Below are 26,479 nucleotides of genomic sequence, written 5' to 3' on the forward strand. Positions count from 1 at the left end.
TGGCCACACTGCCCAACAGCTGATTTCGGACTGCCTGAAATATATGTAAATATTGAACAATTAACGAAATGGTGCGCGTTGGTCTCCAGATTTCCGCCACCCTGGAGAACGTGGACAAATTGGAGACGTGTCATCCGGACTACTCCTTCTTCCTGAAACTGAAGTGCAGTAACTGCGGCGAACAGTCGGACAAATGGCACGACATCACCGAATCTGAGCGGGTGCAGCAGGATTCGCGCAATGCGGCTGGCTTTAACTTTTTCATGAAATGCAAGATGTGTAGTCGGGAAAACAGCATTGACATCGTAGATAAGTCCAATGGTGAGTCCCTCCCGAGCCACAGTATAGTTCCTAATTCGAACACGCATTCTATGCACAGCTCCCTACACGGCGGACGACTCTGGTGGATTCAAGACCGTCGTGGTTTTCGAGTGCCGCGGCGCAGAGCCCGTGGATTTTTCACCCCGAACCGGATGGCGGGTTTCATCGGCGGAAAATGGCCAGGAATTCGAAGAAGTCGATCTTTCCGAGGACGATTGGGTGGAGTACGACCAGAAGAACAACAACTCCGTGGGCATCTACGAGTTTGCCTCCAAGTTTATCAAACTGAAGAAGTAAAGCTGACCGGCGGTCACTTGAAGCATTTTATCTACGATTTTTTGATAATAAGCATATCCGTTTAACTGATACATCTGACTGCCGAACGGATCGAAAGCTAAATAGTTAATTTTTTAAGTGGTTTCGTCACCATAAAACTTTGTTTTCATCTTCATGAGTAAAGTAACATTTCATTAAAAATTAATCCTTTTTTCAAATAGCTGCCCTTAAGTACTTTTTTTTCTGCTTTTGATAAAGCCTTGTCATTAGCAATATATTTACATTTGTTGATAAACTTTTTAGTTTTCTTTTAAAAAAATAATTTTATTAATTTGTTTTCATGCGTAAGCATTTTTTTGCCGTCATTTATCAGGATTAGAAACTTCTTACCCTTGTTCTTTCTGCACTTAAAGTAAACTGAAATGAAATCTAGATAAAATCCTCCCCGAATGTGTTAAAATACTTGCGATCAGCAAGCGTTTCTCTTAGCGGCTCCCGCTGTAAGAGAAAGTACATAGCTCCTAAACTCATTCCCCCCAAAGTTTTCTCTTGGTATTGATTTTAATGCCGGCTACTTTGATTTTAGACTGAGCACGAAGATAGCAATTGTGTTTGCCTCTCTGTGTGCGTTTGCATGTTCTTTTTCAAGAAAATTCAGTATTTCGCCAGACGTTGTGCGATTCGGAGTGGATAAGCGACCCGGAGCTAAAACCGGACCCGGACATCCGGAGTGGAATCGCGCGTATTATTTGGTGAATGGTAAACGTAATAATTAGTCGAAAGACACCTGCCAAGTGTTTAGCAGTGAGTCTCCGGCAATTATTCGGTCTAATGAGCGTGTACAAAACACCAGAGTCGCCAAGTGCATCATTAAAAACTCGTAGTGATTAGATAATGGGAGCAGCCTTATCTGGACACTTGGCCAACGTATTTCAGCAGCCTGCAGAATTTCCCACCAAGTCGCTGCAATTATAGAATCCACCCCGACCCTGACCTTTGCAAATAACTTGCGGGTAAGGAGACTCATTCCCGCCAGCCCGCTAGGAACCCCCGTTCGGAATACCTGTTGGCAATTCCCACACCGCTCATCCATTATGCATTATTCTCTGCTGGCACGCATCAATCATGCATCTCCTCTGTTTGTCAGCAACTAAACTTGAAACACATATTCCAATTACAACACTCTCCGTTTTTCAAGACACTGGCATGCAACAATTTATCTCAATTGGCAAAGATTGGATTGCATGCATGCATGTACATTCCCGCAACTACATTGGGACTATTTACAATTAATGTTGCTTCGTTTAAATTAATAAGATCAGAAGGCAATTCATCGATCTTAAAGTGTGACAAGAAAGCAAAACCGTTGTTGCCTCGAAAATGTCCGGCATTAAGATCACTACTGTTGCATTTAGTTCATTAGAATTTTCAAAAATGTACGTTGTACGCTTTATTATTTACCTATCTATGTTTTAGAAGCATCAGGTATTCAGATTCTGCAGCTTAGTATAGTTCAATATTTGTGATTGAACAAAAGAAAAAAATTAAAAATCAAAAGTAATATTTCCAATTATTTTAAAATACTACTTAATAAAATTCGATATATATATTTTCTGGAAAACACATTGAGTATACCGACCTCTGTACCTCTTTTTTAAGCGTTTAGTTTTAGGTATTTCTATTTTCGATATTTTACGCTATACATCCGACTAATGCGTGATCAAAATTAGAATGGCATATGTATAACATCTCATACTAATTGCAGATCACGTGCCTTTGAAATCCGGAATCCATAGTTTTAAACTGCCTTTCCGCTTATTCGAGAGAAGAGAAAGTCCTTTTATCCTTGGCATGTCAGCTCCAGCGGCAGGTGCGGCGGCTGCCATCCTGGACTTTGACGACATCCTCGCCCAAATAGGAGAGTTCGGCCGATTCCAGCGGCGGAACTATCTGCTCATATGCCTGCCGGTTCTGTTTGCAGCCGCCAACAGCCTTTCTTATGTTTTTACGGCCGGATCTCCCACCTATCGATGTTTCGTGCCCGGCTGCGACAGTCCGGAGGAGCCGGATTATGGAGCGGATTGGGTCTCAGTTGCCGTGCCCGGCAGCTGGAGCAAACGGGGCCACTTCACGCCGGCAACCTGTGACAGGTTCGTGCCGAATGGAAGTAACCCCGAATCCGAACCTTGGAGTCCGTGGTCTTTGGATCGGTGCTCGGCCGATAACTTTACAGCGGATACGGAGCGATGCGGGCAGTTCGTTTATGGCAGTCCGGAGCGGACCATTGTGCAGCAGTGGGGGTTGCACTGCCAGGAGAATCTCTGGAAGCTGGCCTTCGTGGGCACAATGCACTTTGCCGGTCTGGTGGTGGGAACAGCCCTCTCCGGTTATCTAGCCGATCGGTATGTACAACATCTTGCTTCACTCTCGGAATACATTTATAGACTACAGAAATACACTGGTGGCGTTTTTTGTTATTACTGGAGTGCAATAAATCTAAAATTCAGGGAATTAAATATTCTTGTTTAGTTTAAAAACTCAAATTCAGTATTGTATTTCAAAAACGAATAACAGTTTTAAAGAGATTTAAATGTTTATGTTATCAGTTTAATCGTCCGAATGCAATCAAAGCCTTGGTTTTCTAATAGCCAATCCTTTCAGATATGGGCGTAAGCACGTCTTTCTCATCTGCATTGTGTTCATGGCGCTGACGGGAGTGGCGCAGGCGTTGGCTTGGGACTACTCCAGTTTCCTGGTCTTTGCCCTCCTCAACGCGGTGGGCACTTCCGGCGTATATCCGCTGGCCTTCATCATTGGCGTGGAAATGGTGGGTCCGCGGAAGCGGGAGATGTCCTCCATCGTGCTTAACTACTTTTACGCGGTGGGCGAGGCACTGCTGGGTCTGTCCGTCTTTCTGCCGGACTGGCGTCAGTTGCAGTTGGTGCTGTCGCTGCCACCGCTCATCTGCGTGGCCTATTTCTGGCTGGTTCCGGAGTCGGTGCGGTGGCTCCTGGCCCGCAATCGGCGGGAGCAGGCTGGTGCCATCATCCGACGGGCGGCGAAGGTGAACCGGCGGGACATCTCCGTTGAGCTGATGGCCAGTTTCAAGCAGCAGGAGCTGGACGCGGAAACCGCAGTGGAGGATGAGGCCGAAGGTGGTGTCCTGGCCGAGCGGAAAGACGACAAGATCTGGGTGGCAATCAAACAGGTCGCGGGTTGTCCCACTTTGATGGGCAGGTATGCCATTCTGCTTCTCATTTGGGCAGTGAACGCCATCGTTTACTACGGGCTTTCGTTGAATGCGACCAGTTTGAGTGGCAACAAGTACCTTAACTTCGCCCTGGTCTGCCTAGTTGAGATCCCCGGCTATAGCCTCGCATGGGTAGGTTGTCTACTGACACCGACCTAAACCGTGACTAACCATCTTTCCTATCCAACCCCAATCCTTCACCAGTAGCTGTTCTTGCGCAGACTTGGCCGTCGATTGGCCCTCTCCGGATCGCTGTTGCTCTGCTCCATCACGTGTGTTGCCAGCGGCTTTGTTACCCTTGGTGAGTACCAAGTCAACCCCTTAATTAGATAGGAGAATAACGGCAGATTTTTGTGTACAAAATGTTTTGTTCTTGTTTGTATATATTACTCATACGACACGTAAGCCACTTACTTAAAACATCATATACGATTATATGTCACTAAATAGCTCTTTTCGTAAGTTTTGTATTCAATTATTATAAGACGAAACAAAAAAGTGTTGTTTTAAGATTTAGCCGAGTTATAACATCTATGTCAAAAATATCACTCATACGACTGGTAAGCCACTCAGAAATTTAAAATTGATCTTATTCCTAAAAATAATTTGTAATTCTCAAAAATAAATCAATTCATTTTAATATAAGTGTAAATAGCAAACCATAGTTTCCTAATTTTAGAAAATCGAAGAAAAATGTAATTTAAGTCTCAAATATAAATCATTTAGTATACGGAAAAATCTTTGTGTCTAACAAATAAAATCTAATTCGTGCATACCCGCTAAGCGCAAGGAGATTGGAATCCATGCAAGCCCGGAGTTGAGGGTAGAAACTCGTGGAGTTGTAAGTTCCCTAGATTGTGATTCAAGATCGGTTGACCTTAGTGCACTTAACACCCGTTTCCCTGGCCGTCAATAATACCTATTTTATCTCCCAGGTGCCAACTGGCTGGTCGTGACGCTTTTTCTCATTGGAAAACTGGGAATCACCTCCTCCTTTGCCGTCATCTACACGTTTACCGCGGAAATGATGCCCACGGTATGCAAATTTGGTTAAATTATTTAGTAAATTAATTAGGACTAACTCATTTTAGGTCATTCGGAGCGGAGGCGTCGGTGTTATGTCTACATTTGCCCGCTTTGGGGCGATGCTGGCTCCCTTTGTGCCTCTGTTGGTAAGTTCCGTCCTATTTTATTGATAAAATTTCAGAAAACACAAAAATTTTAAATGTAGAAAGAGGTGCTTTATTCTATCACAAAAGTCAAACTAAAGTTTTTGAGCTTATTTCATTTCTAATAGTACAGAAAAAAGTAAACCAGATGTCTTCAAAATTATAGGGATTTAGATCTTGAAAACTAAACATAGTTACTTTTATTTTCTAACTAAAGTAAATTAGTTAAATTTGTACATACTTACTTTAAACAAATATGGTTTTGCCCTTAAAAATGTTCTGAATGAAAAAACATTCTAAAAATCCAAGGAATTTAATGATTTGGTTACGTTCTCGACAGGCTTCTTACTACGAACCGCTGCCTCTGTTGCTATTTGGGGCCTTATCACTGGTAGCAGGACTACTTTCGCTGCTACTGCCAGAAACCTTTAATCGGAAGCTGCCGGATACGGTAAGTACTACTAAACCATCAATAATATTAGTAAAATCATTAATAAACTTATCAATCTTCTGCAGGTGGAAGAGGCCATAGCCTTGGGAAAATGATAATGGCCTTTTAGGTTCCGGATGGTTACAGACTATCAGCCCATTTTTTTATAAAACAATATTTGTAGATACTTGTAATAAAGTATTTTCTTAGTACTTTCAAATTTGTAAGTAAGAATACACTTTGAAAATTTTTTAATAGACCGACAGAGCAACAAGTGGAAATAGCAACCTCCGAATAGTTTAGTAAGGCATAATTAACTTTGTACATGATTTTGTAATTCAGATAATAACAACTTTACCGGTACAAGAAAAATATAAAACTAACTTTAATCAATCTCCAAAAAGACCCTCAAACAACTGTGGATCGCTGACATGGCCAAAGCGATTTAGCAGTTTGTACCGCCGTTTAGGATCGCTGCGCAGGCAGATGGACGAAGCGAATCTCAGTCGGGATGGACTTCCCTGTTCCCAGCTGGGCAGCAGATCCTCGGTCTCCAGCAGGGTCTCCTGCCGACGTCCCCAGAAGTCCACATAGGCTAGCTTCAGCAGATCCTGCTGCTCGTTGACGTAGATGAAGCCCACCAGATTCCTGGCCGCGTAGCTGGCGAGTGTGAGAGTGACAAGGCCAGTGATTCCCACGGTGCCATAAATGGCCAGTGCATCCGAGCTCAGTTGACCGGCGTTTCCCAGCGCAAAGGCTATGGGCGCTCCGGCCACCGTGAAAGCCGCCTGGTATACTTTGAGCTTACTTAGTGCAGCCAAGATCCTTATGGACGGCAGGCTATAGACGGTCCGCCACTCGGTGAATCCGGCGTGGTCGATTGCCGCACTTTTTCCCGCTGATTCTGTTGCAAGGGGGCGTCTCTGTATCGGTTGAATTGCTAATGACATGCAGTTTCTCCATGGCAGCCTTGTCGGGCGAATCCTGCACAGCAGCTCCAACACTGGAAACAATTAAACTCTATCTTAATAAATCGATTAAAACTGTATTGCCCAATGCAAACTTCACTCACTTTCAATAATGTTATGGTTTTGCAATTTTAGGTGCCGTTTACACGAGGCAATCTTTGGTCAGATTTTTATTTGATTTAATCTTTCCCAAAATATAATACAAATTTTGTCACGGTTTGAATGGAGTTTACTTTAAATGTCAAATGGATCGTATATTAATGGTTTATTACCAGTGGTTTGTTCTAAGTTAAATTCACTAAAGGGGTTTGCCTAAGAATCATCAGCTGTTCGTGTAGACGGCTCTTAAAAAGTCAGCTGATTATCGATAAGCCAGATGCCATTCGATAGATCTCTTGGTGGCAGTGCTGCCCATTTAGAAAGGGTAAAGTGCGGTTGTTTTGAATATTGGCGCTCTCTTTGCCGTATGATCTGTTACGTCAGGTACCCAGCGTATAAATATAGCAGAGCCAGATGATTTCCCGGCGAGCGGAGAGTGATCAACGAATAAATCACTTATACTAGGTCTCAGTCGACGGACAATTCTCGCAGCCTCATTACGCGGTCCTCCTGCTGATTTTTTAATCCAGCTCGTCTTTTATAACTGCGAAGTATGTGCAAACAAAAATCACAAAAACATATACTATAGTTGCAAGATTTTTGTTTTAAATTTCGTATAAACGCTTTCTTCCAAAACACAATTTTCGTATTTATTTGCTTTTGGGGCTCGGTCAAGCCTCAGCCCAAACATTTATTTTTAGTGTTTTCGCTTGTGCTTTGGATTCAGAAATAGTTTTTGCACACAACATACACAAGTTTACATTGTTTTTTGAAATGCAAATTTTTCAAGGTTCAAGAGATAAGGAGGCCTTGAGAAAAGGGTTAAAGGATTAACCTTTTATTCGTGTTATTCGCAATATTGACTTAAAAAAACCACTCAATCACAACATATTTCGGTGTCAAATGTTGTGACTAAAAACTTTTTCACTTAATTTTATACAAATCTAAATTAGTTCCTGAGTTTATATTTTTTTACAACATAAATAATTTTAGTAAGCAGCTTAAAAACTAGACAAACTTAGGTATCTTCCTTCTAGCTTGCAAAATTTGGATTTTGCACATCATTTTGGCGGCCTCGAACTTGCAAACGAGAAAAGGCACACTAGTATATAAATTTCTGAGTCTGAAAAATTTTAACTCGTACACAAATATCCCATTTTAAAAATGTGATCTCAAAAGTTATTATAATTAATTTGTCATTTTTTTCTCAAAACAAAAACCTTTTTCTTAATTTACTACTTAATATTCTATGCTAGCAATTATGCTTTTTACATGAAAGTACACTTTAGTTTGATTTATTTAAGTTTTCAGGAAGTATGTATTTGAAACACTGCTTAGATATGGACAAAATAAGGAATTTGAAATTTGAGACAAATAAATTCTATTTACCCCCAAATCGCAGGACATGTCGACGACAGCGCTGGGGATAAGTGCCCTGTTCATGGTGGGCTGCTGTGCACTGGCCCAAATCGCCCGGGTTATCAGCCGGCGAATGGTGACTCGGGAGGGAATCGTTCCCATCCTGATCAACGAGGCTATCGCCGCCGCCGAGCTGTGTGCCTGCTGCTTCGAGCTGATCATAGGTGAGTATTATGTTTGGTGAGTTTTGAATTACAATATCGATTTTATTTTACAATTATCCTTGTAACCCATGTAAAAGTAAAGAAGCGGTTCTTTAGATATTAGGAGTACGAACTTATTTTATAATCGTTAAAAACAACTTTCCAACTATATTTACATAATAAAAAAAAGAATAAGATTTCAAAGATTTGGACACACGTGCTAAATAGTCTTAGCATTTTTTTAAAAAACCAATTTAGTTCTGTTGAACTTTAAACTAATATAAATTCGATAGCTTTTGGTGTGTCCACCTTAAATTTTCAGTGAACATTTCATAGGAGTTGAAACAGGAAGCTACAGAAAATTATGTTGAACGAAAATTTAACTAGCGCCCAAGATAAAGTTAAATGTCTTAAGCCCTCCCCTATCACCTTTTCAGTGGCCGACAACTTCGGAGTGTCCATGTACGCCATCTGCCTGTTCCTGCTGACCATCTGGTGGGGCCGGGTGTGGGGCGACGCCTCCGCCTGCCCGTACACCCACATGGAGGACGTGCTGGAGGGTCGCACCAGCTTCAAGGAGATGGCGCTGCGCAGTTGGGCCGAGCTGATGGGCGGATGCTGCGTCTACCGGGTGGTGCAGTTCTTCTGGTGGCTGGAGCTGGCCGAGACCCATCGCGGACGGGCCTTCGAGGCCTGCAACGCTGACCTCCAGGTTAGCCCGTACTTGGGCGCGGTCATCGAGGGCGTGGCCACGCTCCTCTGCCGACTGGCCTCGAAGACGATCAGCGAAAAGGAGCCACGCTTCGGCAGCTACATCGACTCCTTCATCGGCACTAGCCTGGTGGTGGCAGGTGAGTGGCGTAGCGCTTGTCCAATCCGATCCGCCTGCCCAATGCTGGTCTCTTAAGTAGTTTACGCCTTTAACTATGTCCTGCTTGCAGCTTTCAACTTCTCCGGCGGCTACTTCAATCCGGTCCTGGCCACGGCGCTCAAGTGGGGCTGCCGCGGTCACAGCCACCTGGAGCACATCATCGTCTACTGGATTGGCGCCTGTGCCGGCGCCGTGCTCTCCATTCCGGTCTTCAAGCTGCCCGCGGTGCGACGCATCCTTCTTGGCGAGGAGGCGGACTCCAAGTCGAAGCGGGAATAAGCCAAGTGGGGAGCTTTCGTACGAGTATTTCGAATATCTGTCAATACCTAGAAAGATAAACGATTCTTACCATGTCTGGTTTAAAGCAAAGATTGTTGCTCTCAATTTCTAAGAGAAAATCGGAAGAAAGCTTTAGCCGACCCGCAAATCATTATTCTGTTTTAAAATATGTTGCCTACTTAAGGGCGTTAAAGGAGATTTTTGATTGAAACCAACATAGCCAAATGGCTACCAAAGTTATACAGAATGACGAAAATAAACTGATCGATTCGGCTCTTAATGGCGATAAAGAATACGTATACTTTATGAGGTCATAAAAACTTGAATGCACATGTTACATACTTTATTTCGATAGCAATATACATAAACCCTTTTTTAAACACATATAAAAAGGGCTTAATTAGTAAAATAATTATATTAGTTAAGGAGTAAATTGAAAAAAAAATAAAAGAATTACGCACTAACACTTGACGTATTCAGAAATGGAAATTATATACTTATAAATATTCTTTTGTTAAACTTAACATCTCTTAAAGCAGAACTTTTTCTGAAACATGTTTTCAGCTTCTATTAAGGGGGGGTATAGTTAATTCGGTGAAAAATCGGTCATTTTTTAAAAATTTGTATTGGCGATACGGATAGTCTCAGCTAAATTTTTTGCATGTGATTGGGCAACATTTAAAAAATATGTGTGATTTTTTTCTTCCAAAAATATTAAAAATTGACTTAGATACAGGCAATCTCCGGCGGCGCCTCGAAGAAAATATGTTTTGCGGTGTACACGATAACCGGTCACAGAATCATCCAAAATGAAAAAATACATTTGCATTAGTTAAAGAACAAGATTCCTCAGGTAACGCTGTCAAGTTTTTATTTTTTTTATATTTTTTTCGGTTTCTTAAGGCACTTGAAAGTCAAAAACACCGATTTTCGCCTAAAACGTCAAGATATTTGTTGCTCTAAAAATAATAAATTTTCAAAAAAAAAAAACTTGACAGCGTTACCTGAGGAATTTAGTTGAGAACAACTGTGCAAAATTTCAAAACGATCCGTCCGATAGATTTTGCAGGATCGTGTACACCGACTTTGAAAAGGGTAACTTTTCAGGAGAGCGTTTTAAAGTTTTGGACACCCATACAAAACGAGCTTCAACTGTCCATAAGTTCGGAAGCTTTACTCGGATCGATCTAAAACTTTAACACAATATTCTCAAAATGTTGTGCAATCAGAAAAAAAAAATTAAATGCTATACCCCCCTTAAGTAAGTACAAATAATTTGTTCATGCTTTGATAAATATGTTTTCCATATTTGTACCAAAAAAAGGAGGATTTGGTAGAAACCATGTTGATGAACTTTTGCTGTTCCACAGTTTATTATGTCCAAGTGGTCTTTGAATCACTTGTCATCACAGAGTTTCTAAATTTCACAACCAAACAATAAACTGGCCACGCGTTAGCAAAACAACACATTGGTCCAAACTATAACTCCTTAAAATGGCACCTGTCGAAAAATTCCTTTATTTCATTGATCTTCCGTCGGGCGTGTTAATAACTGGATTTGTGGACATAATCTTGAGCCTTCTTTGCGGATGCTATTTGCCATGTAAGTATCAGGAAAGTATCTTTAATAAACATCGAATAATTGTTTTAATTTGTATAAAGGGATGAGGCGCAAAAGGGGTGGTGATTTTAATTTGATTACAGAAGCAGCGTCGATATCTTACTTAGAATTTTATACTGGTGCTGACTTCTACTATAATAGATTTGGGTATTCAATGTATATCTTCTGTTTGGTGGTCCTAGTCCTCCACATTGGCGCCTCTATACTTATTATTGCTTCCGTAGTGTCGGTAAGTCCATAATAAGTACGATAACTACCTTTCGTCCCTTCCTGACACCTATTTATATTTAAGGGAGAAAAAATATTGGCTGCTCCCTATATAGCCACTGCCTTGATGCGTTTCGTTGTCTTGCTGCTAATTTTGATATGGATAGTTACGAAGTCCTTTGATGATACCACCAGTTTCTGGTTGATCGGTCTAAGTCTGTGTAAGTATTCAAGTCTAACATTTGTAACTATTTTACAAGTACCTTTTCTTAAAGTTCCAGCCACTTACTTTTGGCTAACGGTGGCTTCGTGGTATAACCCGATGGAAGAATAAGATTTCCTTGTATTATATTCCTCTGAAGTCATTTTAAAACAAAAATTTAATTCAAGTTGCCTTGAAATTCGCTGTCAGTTCAGTGTCGCTTCGAAAGTTCACCAGTTCGGCATATAATAAAAAAGTATACAAAAACTTAGTTAAATAAAATGGGGTTTCCTACTATTAAGAAATGCTGCTGCTGCGAGCTGAAATGGGGAGCACTTATTGCCGCCATTGTGGATTTGATTTTGGCGGCTGCAGTCGCTTTCGACTCACATCGTAAGGATTATTAGAGATCTGGTTTAAGGACATTACTAATAACGCATCGCACAGGTTTTGTTTGCACTGATTTTATTTGCACAAGTTTTGGGAGCGCTATGGAAATTGTTTGGATTGTCATCATGATTGTCCACATCGCTCACATTATTGGCTGCATTTTAGTAATGGTTTCTATTTGTAAGGTAAGTAGTGTCTTCCGTTTTTTGTGTGATGTGTAAGTTTAAATGCATTTTAATAATTCTTTTAGCCGGACAAGAACTTTGTTATTTGTTACTTAATAACTGGGCTGATTCGCTTTATTCTTGACATAATTGTATTTATATATTTTGTAATCAAAACTGAATTTGAATATGTTGTCACCATATGTATTATATTAGCTGGAATTGGTAAGAGTCTAATATATATTAACCCTTTATTTGAAAAAAAATTTCGAATGTGAGATATCGCTGGTTAAGTGCAATTATTTTGTTACTCACAAATAAGTTGTATTATTTATTTCACCCCAAAGGTCTTGCGGTCTACTTTTGGATTATTATCTACTCATGGTACAAGAAGCTCGGAGGCTCTACTCCAGTTGATTGATAGCCCCAAATTCTAAGCTCAATTCAAAATCAAACGGTCGTTAATCTAGGTCTACAGACTTAAGCTATTATGAAGACTGGGAATTTTATACTGGTGCCGACTTCTACTATAATAGATTTGGGTATTCAAAGTACATCTTCTGTTTGGTGGTTCTTGTCCTCCACATTGGCGCCTCTATACTCATTATTGCTTCCGTAGTGTCGGTAAGTCCATAATAAGTACGATAACTATGTATTTTCGTCCTTCACTGACACTTTTTTTTATTAAAGGGAGAAAAAATATTGACTGTTCCCTTTGTAGCCACTGCCCTAATGCGTTTCCTTGTCTTGCTCCTAATTTTAAATTGGATTGTTACGAAGTCCTTTGATGATACCACCTTCTTCTGGTAGATCGGTCTAAGTCTGTGTAAGTATTCAAGTCTTTCATTTTTAACTATTTTACAATTACCTTTTCTTACAGTTCCAGCCACTTACTTTTGGCTAACAGTGGCTTCTTGGTATAACCCGATGAAAAAATAAAATTTCCTTGTATTATATGAATCTTGTCATTTCAAAAAAATATTTAATTTAAGTTGCCTTGAAATTTGCTGTCAGTTTAGTGTCGCTTCGAACGTTCACCAGTTCGGCATATAATAAAAAAGTATACAAAAACACAGTCAAATAAAATGGGTATTCCTACTATTAAGAAGTGCTGCTGCTGCGAGCTGAAATGGGGAGCTCTTATTGCCTCCATTGTGGATTTGATTTTGGTGGCAGCAGTTGCATTCGACTGCAAACGTAAGGATTATTGTATATCTGGTTAGAAGAGATTACTAATAACTCATCGCACAGATTTTGCTAGCTCAGGGAGCGCTATGGAAATTGTTTGGATTGTCATCTTGGTTATCCACATCGCTCACATTGTTGGCTGCATTTTAGTTATGGTTTCTATTTGTAAGGTAAGCAGTGTCTTCCATTTTTTGTATGATATATGTATAAGTTTAAATGCATTTTAATGTTCTTCCAGCCGAACAAGAACTTAGTTATTTGTTACTTAATAACTGGGATAATTCGCTTCATTCTTGACATAATAGTACTAATATATTTTATAATCAAAACTGAATTTGAATATGTTATCACCATATGTCTTATATTAGCTGGAATTGGTAAGAGTCTAATCTACATTAACACCCACTCTTTATTTAAAAAATAATTTCGATTGTGAGATATCGCTGGTTAAGTGAAATTATTTTGTTACTCACAAATAAGTTGTATTATTTATTTCACACCACAGGTCTTGCGGTCTACTTTTGGATTATTATCTACTCATGGTACAAGAAGCTCGGAGGCTCTACTCCAGTTGATTAATAGCCCTAACTACCAATTCTTAACTCACTTCAAAATCAAAAGGTCGTAAATCTAGATATCTTTGAAATTTTTTTGGCAGGGTAATTATCTTGACAAACGTATCACTTTATCGTAAATACTCACTCGTAAAACTAGAATAGAAAACTTTATACATTTGATTAAATAGAATGGGGTGTATAATTATGAAATGCTGCTGCTGTGTCCTAAAATGGGGAACTCTTACTGTCGCTATTATAGATATGATTATGGCGGCTGCAGTTATTTTAGAAACAAAATGTAGGTATTCTTAGCATCTGATTAAAAGGCATTGGTTATAAGATCCACTATACAGACTTAACCTATTATGAAGACTGGGAAGACCAGTCGATCCACGACGAACCCAATAATAATATTGAAAACAACTACTACGGACCTACCTACTATGTTTGGATGCTCACCTTCGTTATCCACAGCGCTCATTTGGTTGCCTGCGTTTTGGTTATAGTTTCTGTTTGGGTGGTAAGTGTCCTCTGCTCCCCAATATCAATAAATTAATACTATACTTAACGTTTTTCCAGCAAATTAAAAAATTGGTTTTTGCGTACTTAATAATAGGCATAATTCGCATAATATATGACCTCATATTTCTTATTTATATTTGCATAGAAGTTGGTGCAGTAATTTTTACCTTGTTGCTTATCTTGGCTGGCTTCGGTAAGAGTTTTTATCTAAACATAAGACATTAAATTCCAAGAATAATTTGAATATTTAAATATAAAGTTGCATATTGTTTATTTTAGGTGTGTCCAGGACATACCAATCTTAGATTAACATTAAAGCTAATTATTTTGTTTTGTAAAAATTGTAGAAACTTAATATTGTATTCATTGTAATCAACAGGTGTTGCAATATACTTCTGGTTCGTCGTCTACTCATGGTCCAAGATGCTCAAAGGTTCAAGTCAAGTCGATTAAGTCTGTACTTAAGTCGCGGCTTGAATAACAGAAAATGGCGACACTCAGAAATCAAAATTTCACGTGTTTAAAATAAATGTAAATAAAAATTAAAAATTACATATTTTTTAAATTGTTTTGTCGCCTGCACTATCCGTCTGGAATTCCGCGGGTGCTGGTCGTCGGCGTCGACAGCGACGCTTCACTCGCAATATGGTCTCGCCATTTATTAGCTCGTACTGGTAGTCGGTGTTTCCCAGAGTACAGCGTTTGGTCACTATTGAGGGCTCATCGAACAAGCTAGTTCCCGACGTATTGTTCATGCTGACATTCTCGCTGGCCGCCGACAAATTCACTGGCGGTGCCTCCGTCGAACTATCCATGTTGACTTTTCTCTTTTTTAGCGGGGTTTTCTCAATGCAGGACTTTTCCGGTGTCGCCATCGGTGATTTCTCCTTTGATGCCTCCTTGGACTTTAAAGGGCTGCCCTGAATGGGAGACTGGGTGAGCATGGTAATAAGGTTTTGTTTGGGTGTCTGCAGGGCTCTGTTTGATGTAGAGGTCACCACGGAGTCGTCTGGTGAATGCTGATGCAATTGCTCCAACGCCATCTCAATGGCGTCTTCTTCGATACTTAGATTTGGATAGGTAGGATCGGCGACGCTTGGCGAATCCTGCTCACTCGTCAGCAAGTTCATAGCAGCCTCTAGGATAACCTCGTCATTTTCATCATTGTGGTCCACCTTCGTTGAGTCTGGCTTAGCGTATAAGACAGTGGCTGACTTTATTGGAGTATCGTCGGTAGAGCTGGAAGGTGTTGGTTCCTTTGTCTCGCCTAAACGAATGTTGTGGTCAACCACTTCAAAGTTGTCCTCATTACATGCTGAATTCGTGATTGCTGTTGGCTCGCACTGCTTGTCGACTTTAACAATAGGAAACGATATTTTAGGCAGCAGTATATCCTCGATGATCTGTATTCCGGCGTTGGGTATAGTCACTCGATTTTGTTCCGTGCAATTTTCTGTCAACGTCCGAATGTCTTCCTCTGAAGACTCTTTGGTGTTTTCATTTAACTGAGAACACTTTTCTGTGTAAGCTTCGGCAGATTTTGTAAGTACTACGTTGTCTAATCTGTCTTCGTTTATATCTGCTTGAACGTCACTCGGTTCATTTGAAATATTTGTTTCCTTTTCTAATTTAACTTGCGGTTCCTCTAGTTGCTTTTGGCCTTCAAGAACGTCCTGAAGTTCAGTCTCAGGTTTAGAAAGAGTTGCTGGAATAATTTTACTGCTTCTATCATTTCTCGGCACATCTAGATTTAAGCCCAGAATCGTCGTCTCCTTTAATTTACTGTGGGCAGAGCCAGTTGCATGGTTCTCTACAATAATATTAATCTTTTCGACAGGCTTTGTCACTTTTTTGGTCAGCTCAATTTCCTTATGAACCAATTCCATGGGTTCTGGCTGAGAAATTTTGTTCAATCCCGGAATAAACTCTTGTTTCGATTTGGAGATTTCGGAAAAAAAACCACCAGAGACTTCTTTTGGTTGTTCCTTTATTGCAGTCGAGGACTTTATATTAAGATCTGAAGTATGATCAATTTGCTTGGAAAGCACTTTTCTCGACGGTTGCAATTCAGTTTCCATTTTGGCCAACTCAATGTGAGGGCTCTTGCTCGACAGATCATTCGTTTTATCGCCGCATAGGGTCGTTACGGTATGGGACTTTTCTCCTGCCAACTGGATTCTGCAACAAAAGTCAGATGCTGCTATCAATAAAGGTAACTAATGACCTTTTTGTGTGACTGACCTGGGCGATTGGGAACGGCTACGTCGTCTGATATGCCGGGCACTGCTCTCACGACTCTGGTGGGATTCACGCCTAGTGTTATGTTTTGGACTCCGACTGCGGCTGTGGCGCCGATCTCTTGATCTCTGGCGGTTCTCTGGGCGTCGAGTGTGCGCGCTTGATTTTCGTTCGTTGGCCTTGGGCTGTAACTGCTTGGGGGACTTGCTTCGTCTGTCCGATTTCTTGGGATCTTCTCTTGTGCTCGCCTTCTTGACATCATCTTTTGTGCTGGCCTTCTTGATGTCATCTTTTATGCTTGCCTTCTTCATATCCAAATTCTTGTTGTTTTCTTTTGCAGCCGTCCTGAAAGGGTTTTTTTCCATTTCCGGATCCTTTGTGGCAACTATTCTTGACTGGGACTCTTTAAGGCGCTTGCTTTCGGGGCCCTTTTGCCCCGACTCCTGGACCTCGCGCCCTCGCTTCCGCCTAAAGCATATGTCGTCCTTTCTGTGGAAAAAAATGCAGGGTAAGTTTAAAAGTCTGATCAAGAATTGGCTTACTTACTCATTTCGCAGCTGAGCAATCAGGGTCTCCTTTCTTTTCACCTCTGACTTGGCTGTATCCAGCAGATTCTGCAGGTTCACCTCCATGGTCTTTATCTTTTTTTCGAGCGCCTTGTTCTCAACCTTCAGGGCCCCGATTTCGATAATCGCCTTTTCGTATTTCACCTCCAATGCCATGAGCTCCTTCGTTTTCTGCAAAATGGTAAAATTGTAATCGAACAACTCCAAAAGAGTGCCCTTTGCATAACGTACACGATCCTCTGCCTTCTGGAAGTCGTCCAAATCGTCGTAGATGTCCAAATCCAGAGACTTATCCATTTCTTCATGTTTTGTCCCCTTTTTAATCACCACGTCGTCCATATTATCGTAGATGTCCAAATCCAGAGATTTATCCATTTCTTCATGTTTTGTACCCTCGTTGTGCTTCACCTCGTCCAAATCATCGTAGATGTCCAAGTCTATAGATCTATCCTTATCCTCGGGCTTTGTCCAACCTGTGCTCTTCACCTCAGTCAATTTGTGATCCTTTACAGCCAGCAATTGTTCCAGAGCTTCGGGAAGCACCAGTACTTCGGCGGATTTGGTGGCATAAACATTACCCTTAGCAGGTTCCCCGTTTTCATTGACTTTCCCATTTTCTTCCGTATTATGGGGGCGGCCCTTTAAAGAAGGATCTTGCACATTAAAGATCAAAAGACAGTGGTCATTAAACTCACCTTAATGCTTAGCTGGTCCGCCATTTAGTAAATAAACACAACGTCTTCCAGCAACCAGTTAAAAAACACTTTTAGCGATGGACAAAAAGGTAATAAGTGCCCTAGGGATGGAACTATCGATGGCTCAAGAAAAGTGGTCGATGATATATGTATTATTATTTAAAAATTTGTTATAAAGGATCATACAAAAAGTACCTCTTCTTGATTCATTTTAAATAAAAAAGGAAAAAATTAACAAGGATTTACAAACCTAAAATAATTATTTACTTTTAAAGAAACTTGCAGTGCTTGCAAATTATTTGCTACTAATCTAGTAATCTTTTTCTAGTAACTCCATTTTCTATTCAAATCACATACAATTATTCACATGACACAAACAAAATCCACACAATAAAATTTAACAATGGAACCCATGCCTGAAAAAAATTCGTACTACAGAAGGGAGAGAAGGAAATTTGCCCTGATCACCTACCTCCTGACCGGAATATTTTTGATTGTGGCGCTGGTGCAGTGGGTTCTTTTCTACTTTATGTATGTATATTCAAGGTCCTGTTATCCGCCCTCTAAATGTTGACCGTTCCTTAATTTTCAGAGGCTTTTTAAACGATTTCTTTACTGTTCACTATTGGGTGAGCTGTATTTTCTTTGGGATAGGCCTAGTACTGCTTGTTCTTTTCATTTTCTTTGAGGCATTGCGTTTCAATAACATGGTAAACTGGTTGTTTGCAGTGCTAATTGTAAGTCATATAAGCGATTCATAGCTTGATTTTGAAGAAGTGACTTTATTTTCAGTTTGAGTGCATAGTGCTGGGCATGGTACCTTTGATTGTTCGGCACTATAGATTTCAATTCCTTTTTAGCTTCATCATATGGGCCCTGGTTTTGGTACTCTTCATTGCGTGCGGCTCCTTTTTACCGGTAAGTGCATATACATACATTATATCGAACTCCAGAAGAATGATTTCTGTAACTTTAAAGTTTATGTCTCCACCCCTTTAAAATACGGTAGTCCATCATATTGAAAAATCTGAACTAATTTTTAAGTTATAAAAACCAGTTAAATTGGAAACAAAATATTTTAAAAATCTCAAATAACTTATATTCTAAGTTCCTAAAAAGAGTGACTTCAATCCCATTTGGTATATATGTATATTCATTTATAAAAAATCCTTTTTAAGCTTGATCTGACTTTGGATGTGGTGGTATTATTTGTCCTCGCCGTGGTGTCCATTATTGGCGCTATATACTTCGTGATGCTTTACATCGTGGTAAACGCTCCGTATTCGTTTATCATCGCTCGATGCTTTATCGTCATCAGCATATTGATGGTTGGTACAAAACTAGTTAATAGATCGAGCGATAAAATCCCATTCAACACTTGTCGTCACAGTTCGTCATGTACCACGCGCAGATTATCAATGGTGGAAGGTTTGCCGAGATGCGCACGAATGACTATTTCCTAGGAGCCCTTATACTGTTCCTCGATTTCCTTCTCATGTACCTTTTCTCCTTTCAACTGGCTCCAAAGTGGTCGGACCTTTGTGACCTACAACTATCGAACAATTTTGTGCTGTTCAAGGACACCACGACGGATGAGCCATCTTATTATAACTGGACAACAGAATGTAAGTACAAAAAAATTAACTTCTAAGCTGGATGTTTTGTTTATACTTACGCTAAGATAATGTCATAAGTACTGCCAAACTACCTATATTTAAACCTAAGTTTAAAAATGCCGCCTTCACAGATACCAGCACTACCCTCTAAGACCAAAGTTACCCAACACTACGCGCTGTTGGCGCCACACACACAGCTGCCAGCTGATTTCATTTCGCGTTCTACCGGTGAACAAACTTTAATTGGCACAAAACAGAGCTGAGCTAAGCTAAACAAATAAATAAACGCAAACCGACGTCTCCACGACTCAAAGACTCCACGACAACGAGGCGCGATGGATCCCACCATTTCCGTGTCCAAGGTGAGTGTCTCTTTCCTTTTTACCAGGCATCCTGGCTCATTTCCTTTTGTTAAATCTCTAGGGTTGTTTTGTCTACAAAAATGGCGCTACTCGAGCCGGCAAAAAGGCGGCCGGAAAGCGGAAGCGTCCCGCTCCGGGATCCAGTAGCCTTCTAGGTCAGGAGGTCGTCCAGCAGCCCTTCTACGCGGAATACCGCAGGGCCTGGAACCAGGTAAACGATCACATTGCCGACCTGCAACACCGCAGCTACGCCCGCACCCTGGAGCATCTGGTGGACTTTGTGGTTGGCCAGGGACAGCGGGCAAGCCAGGACGAGGTCCTGCCCACCGCCGCCTTGCTGACGGGCATCAATCAGCCGGATCACCTCAGTCAGTTCACGGCACTCACCCAGCGACTCCATGCTCAGAAGGCTGCGAGAGTCTGCGTGCTGCAGTCGAGGGATTGCGCCACCCTGAAGGCCGCCGTGGAATCTTTGGTCTTCGGACTCGTCGAAGATGATGCGGGTGAAGAGGACATCGATGATGACGAGGAGGAGGAGGTGGCGGATAGGGATCGCAAGCGACTGCGTCGCTCACAGTGCACCATGAAGCAGCTTAAGTCCTGGTATGCCAACAATTTCCACTCGGAGCGAAAGCCCCAGCTGGTCATCATCCTACCCGACTTCGAGTGCTTCGCTGCCAGCGTGCTGCAGGACCTCATCCTAATCCTGAGCGCCCACTGCGGCACCCTGCCATTCGTCCTGGTTTTGGGAGTGGCGACCGCCATGACAGCCGTTCATGGCACACTGCCCTACCATGTCAGCAGCAAGATCCGTTTACGGGTTTTTCAGACGCAGGCCGCCCCAACGGGTCTAAACGAGGTAAAGAGATTGATCCTGACAAGAAATAATAATATTCCTTTTCCGCCCGTATTAATTCAGTTATTCGATCTAAAACTAATAATTTTAAATACCTTTTAATTGAAAATATCTACGTTTATCTCAAATTTTAGTAGAATTTTTTGATATCTTAAAGAATTTACTCCTAAATATTTTTAATTCAAGAATATGAAAAACAATAATTACATTACGTAATATATAGCTTACTTATATACAAGAAGTCAATTATCCTTTATGTTGGCTCTTATTTATTTTCTTTTTGGCAGTTTCATAGCTTTTTTACCTCAATGCATTTTTTTAATCCCATTTCAAATGTACAAAAGCGATTTATATTTTATTTTAATTTTTTTATCTGATTATCTCAGATAAAACATTACCACATAAAACCATGAATCTTTCTTCCCGAAATGTTGCCATAATTTTTTATTAACCAATATCTTTAAACCTCTTAGGTTCTGGAAAGAGTTTTGCTGTCGCCCAAGTACGCTTTCCACCTTTCGGGAAAGACCTTTAAGTTCCTGACCCACATATTCCTGTATTACGATTTCTCCATCCACGGTTTCATTCAGGGCTTCAAGTATTGCCTGATGGAGCACTTCTTTGGTGGAAATGCGTTTGCACTTTGCACGGACTACAGTAAGGCCTTGGGACGCATTAAGCAGTTGACCCACGATGACATGGAGACCATCCGAAGGTTGCCCTCGTTTCGACCTTATGTCGAGCAGATAAATGACTGCAAGCGCATCATAGCCGTTCTTACCGACGACGACTACCTGAAGAAAAAACTGCCGCAGCTGCTGCGCGACTGCCTGCTCCACTTCTTGCTCTTCCGCAGCTCACTTGAGTTTCTCACAGAGCTGGTCGGCGATCTGCCGCGTTGTCCGCTGGGAAAGCTGCGTCGGGAGCTATATGTCAACTGCCTAAACAAGGCGGTCATCACCTCGCCTGAGTACAAAGAGTGTGTACAGATGCTGAGCTTTTTGTCCAAGGACGAATTTGTCTCCAAGGTGAGTCGCTGCCTAGAAAGAACCGAGCAGTTTCTGACTGACGAGATTGCTGCTCTGGAACTTGGCGAAGCCTGCAGGGCTGTGCTGCGACCTCAGCTGGAATCAATCCGCAAGTCAGTCGATGATGTGGTTAAGGCCACCATGTCGACCACAACGACATCACCCATCGAAGGACGTCCGACCCCCGATCATCTGACTCAGGTGGGCTCGCGTCAGGAACTCAAGGAGCAGCTATTGCAACGCAGCAAGGAGGACAAGAACCGGCTTCAGCAGAACACTTGCACCACTCACTTCGCTCGGGCCCTGCAAAAGACTCTGCAGCTTATCGGGACGCACCTCATCCAGGGTCATCTCCGCCCGCTGCAGGATGCACCCCCGATCCACGAGCTGTTCGTGTTCAGTGACATTGCCACCGTGCGCAGAAACATAATCGGTGCTCCGCGGGCGGCACTGCACACGGCCCTCAACAATCCGCACTTCTACATGCAGTGCAAATGCTGCGAGCTCCAGGATCAGTCGCAGCTGGTCGGCACCCTGCCCGATCTTTCCGTGGTTTACAAGCTGCACCTGGAGTGTGGGAGGATGATAAACCTATTCGATTGGCTGCAGGCCTTCCGATCTGTGGTGAGTGGCAGCGACAACGAGGAGGGCAATCAAGAGCAAATCGATCCACAGATCCAGTGAGTACTAGATTTGGTTCCTTTCTAAAATATCCATTGATTATCGTTTCAATTTCACTATCATCCAGAGCCCGTTTCACACGCGCCGTAGCCGAGTTGCAGTTTCTGGGGTACATCAAGATGTCCAAGCGCAAGACGGATCATGCCACCCGATTAACCTGGTAGTTTGGGATATGAAGAACCAAAATCCTTTAGCAAATGTTATTTTTCTATTTATTTATATTGGGGAAAATTTCATATGTGGGACGTAATAAATTAAAAAAAACCATCTTTGAGACATATAATCTGTTCGAAATGCATAAACTGTTTTTACGAGTGAAGCGTGTAGTATACGAATATATTTAAGTAAAGCCCAGCAGCTGGCGAGGCAAGCGTGCTGAAATATCAATCACCAGTGTTCCTGAATAGCTGTTGCTACCGTTCCCTGTTCACATCAGTTTGAGTGTCTCAACGGCGGCAGCGATGCGCACAATCTCTGCCTGCGATTCAGATAGCTTCGTCTCGTTGGCTTCCTGCACCTCGGCGGGCACTTTGGTGGCGTAGTCGGCGGCCTGGATGGCCTGGGTCAGCTTGCCCACTGTCTGCACCAGCTGGTCACTCTTCTTCTGCAGCTTGGCGATCTCCTTGTCCGCCTCCACGAGGCCCTTGAGCAGCAGATGCACCTCGCACTGGCCAGTCACCGTCAGAATGGTGCATCCAGGTGGTGCGGGGCTGTCGAACACCACCTTGGAGCAGTATGAGATGGTGGCCAGATCACCGGCGTAGCGCTTGAGTATTTCAGTGGGCACTTCATCCGTGCATACGATGTACACCTCGGTCTTAACCTTGTTGGGCAGATTGTAGTCGGAGCGAGCGGAGCGAATGATGCGCGCAGCCTTCTGAACGAATTCAACGTCCGACTCTATTTTCGCACTACGCCAAGACACATTGCCTAGGTTGAGAAATATGGTTTTAAATAGTTTATAGGGTAAACCGGAATTTATGATGACTTACTGGGATAACTGGCCACACAAATGCTGGGCGCGGGATTGGCCCTCGGCAACCGCTGGTAGAGCTCCTCCGTGATGAAGGGCATAAATGGAGAGAGCAGACGCAGACCAAAGTCGAGGCATACGTAAAGGGTGCGCCTGGCGGCGGTCTGCTGTTCCTCGCTGCCGCTCTGGAAGATCGGCTTCAGGCATTCCAAGTACACGTCGCACAGGTCGTAGAGCCAGAATGCGTAGCACGCGCTGGTGGCGGCAGCAAAATCGTAGGACTCGAAGCCGTTGTTGCAGGTCTCGATGGCAGATGCCAGACGCGAGAGGATCCAGGCGTCTATCTGGTTGATCGCATCAGACGCGCTGAGTTCCGTGTCGAACTTCTCTGACCCGGTGAAGTAGAGCAGGGCGAACTTGGTGGCGTTCCATAGCTTGTTGCAGAAGAAGCGGTATCCCTGCACGCGGTTAATGTCCAGGTTGATGTCGCGCGCCTGTGTGATATAGGCGCAAAGGGCGAAGCGCAGGGCATCTGAACCGCACTCAGGAATACCCTGTGGATAGTCCTGCTTTTGACCAGCCTTGGCCTTTTCGATCTCGCGGGGATCCAGGTTGGAGCCTACAAGTTGGGCATTAAGCCCCTCCAAGGTGATGCCACAAATCACGTCCATTGGATCGATAACATTGCCCAGGGACTTGGACATTTTGCGACCATGCGCGTCCCTCACCATTGGGTGCAGGTAGACCTCCTTGAACGGCAGCTTGCCCAGCAGCTTCTGGCCAAAGAATACCATGCGAGCCACCCAGAAGAAGAGAATGTCATGGCCCGTCTCCAGCAGCGATGTAGGATAGAACGTCTCAAGATCCTTGGTTTGGTCTGGCCAGCCAAACACGGAGAAGGGAAAGATGCCCGAGCTGAACCACGTGTCCAGGACATCCTCGTCTTGCTTCAGAAGGATCTTGCTGGCGTCCACTCCAAACCGTTCAGCTGCCTTGTTCAGAGCCTCCTCCTCGGTGCGCGCCACAATCCAGTACTGCTCATCATCATTCTGGGAGGTAAGCAAGTAGAACGTTTTAAGTAAATCTAAATAATAAGGGATTATATTAACCTAATCCTAACTTTTTGTTACATAAAACACAACGAATCAAGTCTTAGGCTTTACTTTTCACCCACCACTATTCCATGTGCAGACTGGCAAATCGAACAATAAATATTATCCACAGATAAAGCTAGGAAATAAAACTGATTTACTCACCGATCCTGTTTGGATTGTGGGGTCGCTGAAGCTGACATGGTAGGCCGGAATTCGGTGGCCCCACCACAACTGCCTCGACACGCACCAGTCACGGATTCCGTCCATCCAGTGGTACCAGGTCTTGGTGTGGTGCTCCGGGATGATCTTAAGAGTGCCGGAGCGCACGGCCTCGGTGGCTGAAGCAGCCATGTCCGAGCAGCTGACATACCACTGGGGCTTAATCAACGGCTCCACAACGTCCTTGGAGCGGCTACAGATGGGCACCACCATCGGGTTGTTCAGAGTCTCACGGTATAGATTCAGGGACTTCAATTTCTCCAGGATCTTCTTGCGGCACTCGAATCTCTTCATGCCTGTGAACTCACCGTAGTCGCCGATAATAAAGCCGTCGTCGTTGAAGATGGTGATGAAGGGCAGATTGCAGCGCTTGCCAACTTCATAATCGTTCGGGTCGTGGGCAGGCGTGATCTTCACAGCACCCGTACCGAATTCCATTTCAACGAATTCGTCACACACGATGGGCAGGCGGCGTGTGGAGAACGGATGCACGACGAACTTGCCATGCAGGTGCTTGTATCGCTCGTCCTTTGGATGCACTGCCACGGCAGTATCGCCCAGCATGGTCTCGATACGGGTGGTGGCCACAACTATCTCCTCGTCACTGTCCTCCACCTTGTAGGCGAACTTGATCAGCACGCCGAACTCCACCTTTTCCTCGTAGCCAGGAATGGAGAGGAAGGTGCGGCCAGGGATCTCAACCTTGTCCACCTCGATGTCCGATATGGCAGAACGAAGGGTGCACGACCAGTTGACCAGCCGAGAGCTGCGGTAGATGCTGCCCTCCTCGTGCAAGCGGACGAAGGCCTCGGTAACGGCGCGGCAGAGCTTGGGGTCCATAGTGAAGGCTACTCGCGACCAGTCGTAGGAGGAGCCCAGGCTCCTGAGCTGATCGTAGATACGGCCGCCCTTCTCCCGGCGCCAATCCCAGATACGCTCAATAAACTTTTCACGGCCAAGATCGTGCCGCGAGAGCTTCTCGTCGCGCCACAACAGCTTTTCCACCACCACCTGAGTGGCGATTCCGGCATGATCGCAGCCAGGCACCCACAGGGTGGTTCTTCCCTTCATGCGGTGGTATCGCGTGATGGCGTCTTCGATGGAGTTAGTCAGGGCATGGCCCAAGTGGAGGGATCCCGTAACATTTGGCGGCGGAATGATCATCACAAACTTGCCATTAGGATTGGGGGCGTCAATCGATGCGCGCTGAAGGATCTTAAAATATTAGATTGGATTGCATAGCCAAGACTTGAATGGACTCACCCCATACTCGGGCGTGAAGAAGCCCTCCTTCTCCCACCAGCTGTACCACTGGGCCTCCACGTAGCGAGGACTGTAGGCATCTGGCAGGGCGCCACTCAGATCCTTCTTTTCTCCAGGCGCCGTTTGGGCCGTGTAAACGGCAGCCTCCTTCACCTCCTTGGTGCGCTTCTGGAAAGGGTGGTAAATGGAGAACCACTTTAGCTTTCACCAGCAAACAATGGGCAGCAATTACTGCCTCTCACTTGGCCACATAACCTCGTTTCGGGGCCCCAATTAAAGGTACTTGGTAGTTTGTTTTGGACACTCACCTCGGGCTTCTCCTTCTTGTCGCCCGCTACTGGAGCAGCCGCCGCCTTCTTGTCCAGTTTGGCCTGAAGCTTGGCCAGCTTCTCGGCCTTTAGACGCTCCTTCTCCAGCTGCTTTGCAGTCTTGGGGGGATCACCGCCGGCTCCGGCGGGGGCACTGGCATCGTTCTGATTTTCAGCCTCGGGCATTTTCGCAGGTGTTCGCAAGGATAAATCTGGCTGGTTCAACCGTGAGTCAAGTGATGAAATGGCCGGAGTACATTACTCACATGCAGTTCTACTGGAGTCGCAGAAAAAACAGATGAAAACGTGTGCAGTTTGGGAGCAGAGTTGCCAACATCGTTTTTATTTTAAATTAAGCGACTGTTCCGTTTTGCTGGTTTATTATTAACTAAATATTTTATTATTTATTACAAATATTTCATATTTGTATTAATTAATATTTCATTTTAGTTCAACTTAAAAATTTAATTTGTTTCGCTGCATATTAAACACTTTGTTTCTTTT

At 43.2% G+C, this 26,479-nt stretch overlaps 10 protein-coding genes and 1 pseudogene across 22 annotated transcripts; 8 read left to right on the plus strand and 3 right to left on the minus strand.

The window, feature by feature from the left end:
- The first annotated feature begins 2 nt into the window (after positions 1 to 2).
- On the plus strand, positions 3 to 648 carry LOC108051319 (UPF0587 protein CG4646). Its single transcript, XM_017133394.2, has 2 exons — positions 3 to 321; positions 380 to 648. The coding sequence occupies exons 1-2, from the start codon at positions 69 to 71 to the stop codon at positions 616 to 618; spliced, it is 492 nt and encodes a 163-aa protein (XP_016988883.1). The 5' UTR covers positions 3 to 68; the 3' UTR covers positions 619 to 648.
- A 127-nt stretch (positions 649 to 775) lies between these two features.
- LOC108051313 (organic cation transporter protein) lies at positions 776 to 5,682 on the plus strand. 7 transcript variants are annotated; one of them, XM_017133384.2, is made up of 9 exons: positions 776 to 1,610; positions 2,363 to 2,999; positions 3,259 to 3,979; positions 4,055 to 4,148; positions 4,632 to 4,688; positions 4,783 to 4,883; positions 4,939 to 5,019; positions 5,357 to 5,467; positions 5,533 to 5,682. In XM_017133384.2, exons 2-9 carry the CDS (start codon positions 2,449 to 2,451, stop codon positions 5,560 to 5,562), a joined length of 1,746 nt encoding a protein of 581 aa, XP_016988873.2. In that variant the 5' UTR covers positions 776 to 1,610; positions 2,363 to 2,448; the 3' UTR covers positions 5,563 to 5,682. The 7 variants fall into 7 exon arrangements, with proteins under 7 accessions (XP_016988873.2, XP_016988875.1, XP_016988874.1 ...); XM_017133386.2 differs by lacking the exon at positions 4,632 to 4,688; XM_017133385.2 differs by lacking the exon at positions 4,632 to 4,688 and having other exon boundaries at positions 5,357 to 5,682.
- A 77-nt stretch (positions 5,683 to 5,759) lies between these two features.
- On the minus strand, positions 5,760 to 6,750 carry LOC108051337 (transmembrane protein 186). Of its 3 annotated transcripts, none has more exons than XM_017133421.2 (2): positions 6,519 to 6,750; positions 5,760 to 6,449 (listed from the first exon to the last, which is right to left on the minus strand). In XM_017133421.2, coding segments are annotated over exons 1-2 (615 nt in total). In that variant the 5' UTR covers positions 6,520 to 6,750; the 3' UTR covers positions 5,760 to 5,835. The 3 variants fall into 3 exon arrangements, with proteins under 3 accessions (XP_016988910.1, XP_016988911.1, XP_044312430.1); XM_017133422.2 differs by having other exon boundaries at positions 5,760 to 6,466; XM_044456495.1 differs by having other exon boundaries at positions 6,687 to 6,731.
- A 210-nt stretch (positions 6,751 to 6,960) lies between these two features.
- Positions 6,961 to 9,696, plus strand: LOC108051335 (aquaporin-11). The gene is made up of 4 exons (XM_044460791.1): positions 6,961 to 7,064; positions 7,916 to 8,096; positions 8,513 to 8,926; positions 9,017 to 9,696. Exons 2-4 carry the CDS (start codon positions 7,919 to 7,921, stop codon positions 9,223 to 9,225), a joined length of 801 nt encoding a protein of 266 aa, XP_044316726.1. The 5' UTR covers positions 6,961 to 7,064; positions 7,916 to 7,918; the 3' UTR covers positions 9,226 to 9,696.
- Positions 9,697 to 10,638: 942 nt separating this feature from the next.
- LOC108051331 lies at positions 10,639 to 12,884 on the plus strand. 2 transcript variants are annotated; one of them, XM_044461844.1, is made up of 9 exons: positions 10,639 to 10,828; positions 10,888 to 11,075; positions 11,139 to 11,274; positions 11,329 to 11,648; positions 11,703 to 11,830; positions 11,896 to 12,034; positions 12,157 to 12,433; positions 12,500 to 12,635; positions 12,690 to 12,884. In XM_044461844.1, exons 1-4 carry the CDS (start codon positions 10,720 to 10,722, stop codon positions 11,385 to 11,387), a joined length of 492 nt encoding a protein of 163 aa, XP_044317779.1. In that variant the 5' UTR covers positions 10,639 to 10,719; the 3' UTR covers positions 11,388 to 11,648; positions 11,703 to 11,830; positions 11,896 to 12,034; positions 12,157 to 12,433; positions 12,500 to 12,635; positions 12,690 to 12,884. The 2 variants fall into 2 exon arrangements, with proteins under 2 accessions (XP_044317779.1, XP_044317780.1); XM_044461845.1 differs by having other exon boundaries at positions 12,531 to 12,635.
- On the plus strand, positions 12,012 to 12,884 carry LOC123037203 (annotated as a pseudogene).
- Positions 12,885 to 12,889: 5 nt separating this feature from the next.
- On the plus strand, positions 12,890 to 14,641 carry LOC108051330. Of its 3 annotated transcripts, none has more exons than XM_044461846.1 (8): positions 12,890 to 13,006; positions 13,061 to 13,167; positions 13,236 to 13,374; positions 13,503 to 13,656; positions 13,712 to 13,852; positions 13,908 to 14,074; positions 14,134 to 14,269; positions 14,456 to 14,641. In XM_044461846.1, the coding sequence occupies exons 5-8, from the start codon at positions 13,744 to 13,746 to the stop codon at positions 14,527 to 14,529; spliced, it is 486 nt and encodes a 161-aa protein (XP_044317781.1). In that variant the 5' UTR covers positions 12,890 to 13,006; positions 13,061 to 13,167; positions 13,236 to 13,374; positions 13,503 to 13,656; positions 13,712 to 13,743; the 3' UTR covers positions 14,530 to 14,641. The 3 variants fall into 3 exon arrangements, with proteins under 3 accessions (XP_044317781.1, XP_044317782.1, XP_044317783.1); XM_044461847.1 differs by having other exon boundaries at positions 13,717 to 13,852; XM_044461848.1 differs by having other exon boundaries at positions 13,743 to 13,852.
- Positions 14,331 to 17,651, minus strand: LOC108051302. Its single transcript, XM_044461843.1, has 5 exons — positions 17,576 to 17,651; positions 17,112 to 17,519; positions 16,861 to 17,051; positions 16,318 to 16,803; positions 14,331 to 16,254 (listed from the first exon to the last, which is right to left on the minus strand). The coding sequence occupies exons 1-5, from the start codon at positions 17,597 to 17,599 to the stop codon at positions 14,637 to 14,639; spliced, it is 2,727 nt and encodes a 908-aa protein (XP_044317778.1). The 5' UTR covers positions 17,600 to 17,651; the 3' UTR covers positions 14,331 to 14,636.
- Positions 17,652 to 17,938: 287 nt separating this feature from the next.
- Positions 17,939 to 19,439, plus strand: LOC108051324. The gene is made up of 6 exons (XM_017133399.1): positions 17,939 to 18,106; positions 18,168 to 18,312; positions 18,368 to 18,493; positions 18,754 to 18,903; positions 18,966 to 19,200; positions 19,323 to 19,439. Exons 1-6 carry the CDS (start codon positions 17,979 to 17,981, stop codon positions 19,340 to 19,342), a joined length of 804 nt encoding a protein of 267 aa, XP_016988888.1. The 5' UTR covers positions 17,939 to 17,978; the 3' UTR covers positions 19,343 to 19,439.
- Positions 19,437 to 22,416, plus strand: LOC108051322 (origin recognition complex subunit 3). Its single transcript, XM_017133398.2, has 4 exons — positions 19,437 to 19,553; positions 19,615 to 20,412; positions 20,883 to 22,117; positions 22,186 to 22,416. Exons 1-4 carry the CDS (start codon positions 19,527 to 19,529, stop codon positions 22,280 to 22,282), a joined length of 2,157 nt encoding a protein of 718 aa, XP_016988887.1. The 5' UTR covers positions 19,437 to 19,526; the 3' UTR covers positions 22,283 to 22,416.
- LOC108051321 (valine--tRNA ligase) lies at positions 22,308 to 26,373 on the minus strand. 2 transcript variants are annotated; one of them, XM_017133396.2, is made up of 6 exons: positions 26,242 to 26,373; positions 25,976 to 26,187; positions 25,668 to 25,835; positions 24,348 to 25,610; positions 23,111 to 24,140; positions 22,308 to 23,048 (listed from the first exon to the last, which is right to left on the minus strand). In XM_017133396.2, exons 2-6 carry the CDS (start codon positions 26,159 to 26,161, stop codon positions 22,546 to 22,548), a joined length of 3,150 nt encoding a protein of 1,049 aa, XP_016988885.1. In that variant the 5' UTR covers positions 26,162 to 26,187; positions 26,242 to 26,373; the 3' UTR covers positions 22,308 to 22,545. The 2 variants fall into 2 exon arrangements, with proteins under 2 accessions (XP_016988885.1, XP_016988886.1); XM_017133397.2 differs by having other exon boundaries at positions 25,976 to 26,191; positions 26,242 to 26,348.
- Between the last annotated feature and the right edge of the window lie 106 nt (positions 26,374 to 26,479).

The sequence above is a fragment of the Drosophila rhopaloa genome, unplaced genomic scaffold (genome assembly GCF_018152115.1).
Source record: "Drosophila rhopaloa isolate 14029-0021.01 unplaced genomic scaffold, ASM1815211v1 contig_115, whole genome shotgun sequence".
Lineage (NCBI taxonomy): Eukaryota > Metazoa > Arthropoda > Insecta > Diptera > Drosophilidae > Drosophila > Drosophila rhopaloa.

Coding starts and splice junctions, on each gene's coding strand:
- LOC108051319 (XM_017133394.2), top strand. CDS start 69: ATGGTGCGCGTTGGTCTCCAGATTTCCGCCACCCTGGAGAACGTGGAC. Junction 322..379: donor CATCGTAGATAAGTCCAATG/GTGAGTCCCTCC, acceptor TTCTATGCACAG/CTCCCTACACGGCGGACGAC.
- LOC108051313 (XM_017133384.2), top strand. CDS start 2,449: ATGTCAGCTCCAGCGGCAGGTGCGGCGGCTGCCATCCTGGACTTTGAC. Junction 3,980..4,054: donor CCGGCTATAGCCTCGCATGG/GTAGGTTGTCTA, acceptor CTTCACCAGTAG/CTGTTCTTGCGCAGACTTGG. Junction 5,020..5,356: donor CTCCCTTTGTGCCTCTGTTG/GTAAGTTCCGTC, acceptor CGTTCTCGACAG/GCTTCTTACTACGAACCGCT.
- LOC108051335 (XM_044460791.1), top strand. CDS start 7,919: ATGTCGACGACAGCGCTGGGGATAAGTGCCCTGTTCATGGTGGGCTGC. Junction 8,097..8,512: donor CTGCTTCGAGCTGATCATAG/GTGAGTATTATG, acceptor TCACCTTTTCAG/TGGCCGACAACTTCGGAGTG. Junction 8,927..9,016: donor CACTAGCCTGGTGGTGGCAG/GTGAGTGGCGTA, acceptor TCCTGCTTGCAG/CTTTCAACTTCTCCGGCGGC.
- LOC108051331 (XM_044461844.1), top strand. CDS start 10,720: ATGGCACCTGTCGAAAAATTCCTTTATTTCATTGATCTTCCGTCGGGC. Junction 11,076..11,138: donor TTATTGCTTCCGTAGTGTCG/GTAAGTCCATAA, acceptor TTTATATTTAAG/GGAGAAAAAATATTGGCTGC. Junction 11,275..11,328: donor GTTGATCGGTCTAAGTCTGT/GTAAGTATTCAA, acceptor CTTTTCTTAAAG/TTCCAGCCACTTACTTTTGG.
- LOC108051330 (XM_044461846.1), top strand. CDS start 13,744: ATGGGGTGTATAATTATGAAATGCTGCTGCTGTGTCCTAAAATGGGGA. Junction 13,853..13,907: donor AGTTATTTTAGAAACAAAAT/GTAGGTATTCTT, acceptor TCCACTATACAG/ACTTAACCTATTATGAAGAC. Junction 14,270..14,455: donor GCTTATCTTGGCTGGCTTCG/GTAAGAGTTTTT, acceptor TGTAATCAACAG/GTGTTGCAATATACTTCTGG.
- LOC108051302 (XM_044461843.1), bottom strand. CDS start 17,599: ATGGCGGACCAGCTAAGCATTAAG. Junction 16,804..16,860: donor ATTGCTCAGCTGCGAAATGA/GTAAGTAAGCCA, acceptor TTTTTTCCACAG/AAAGGACGACATATGCTTTA. Junction 16,255..16,317: donor AGCCGTTCCCAATCGCCCAG/GTCAGTCACACA, acceptor CTTTTGTTGCAG/AATCCAGTTGGCAGGAGAAA.
- LOC108051324 (XM_017133399.1), top strand. CDS start 17,979: ATGGAACCCATGCCTGAAAAAAATTCGTACTACAGAAGGGAGAGAAGG. Junction 18,107..18,167: donor TGGGTTCTTTTCTACTTTAT/GTATGTATATTC, acceptor CTTAATTTTCAG/AGGCTTTTTAAACGATTTCT. Junction 18,313..18,367: donor GGTTGTTTGCAGTGCTAATT/GTAAGTCATATA, acceptor CTTTATTTTCAG/TTTGAGTGCATAGTGCTGGG.
- LOC108051322 (XM_017133398.2), top strand. CDS start 19,527: ATGGATCCCACCATTTCCGTGTCCAAG. Junction 19,554..19,614: donor CCACCATTTCCGTGTCCAAG/GTGAGTGTCTCT, acceptor TTAAATCTCTAG/GGTTGTTTTGTCTACAAAAA. Junction 22,118..22,185: donor CAAATCGATCCACAGATCCA/GTGAGTACTAGA, acceptor ACTATCATCCAG/AGCCCGTTTCACACGCGCCG.
- LOC108051321 (XM_017133396.2), bottom strand. CDS start 26,161: ATGCCCGAGGCTGAAAATCAGAACGATGCCAGTGCCCCCGCCGGAGCC. Junction 25,836..25,975: donor ACAAGAAGGAGAAGCCCGAG/GTGAGTGTCCAA, acceptor CACCCTTTCCAG/AAGCGCACCAAGGAGGTGAA. Junction 23,049..23,110: donor TTGTGTGGCCAGTTATCCCA/GTAAGTCATCAT, acceptor TTCTCAACCTAG/GCAATGTGTCTTGGCGTAGT.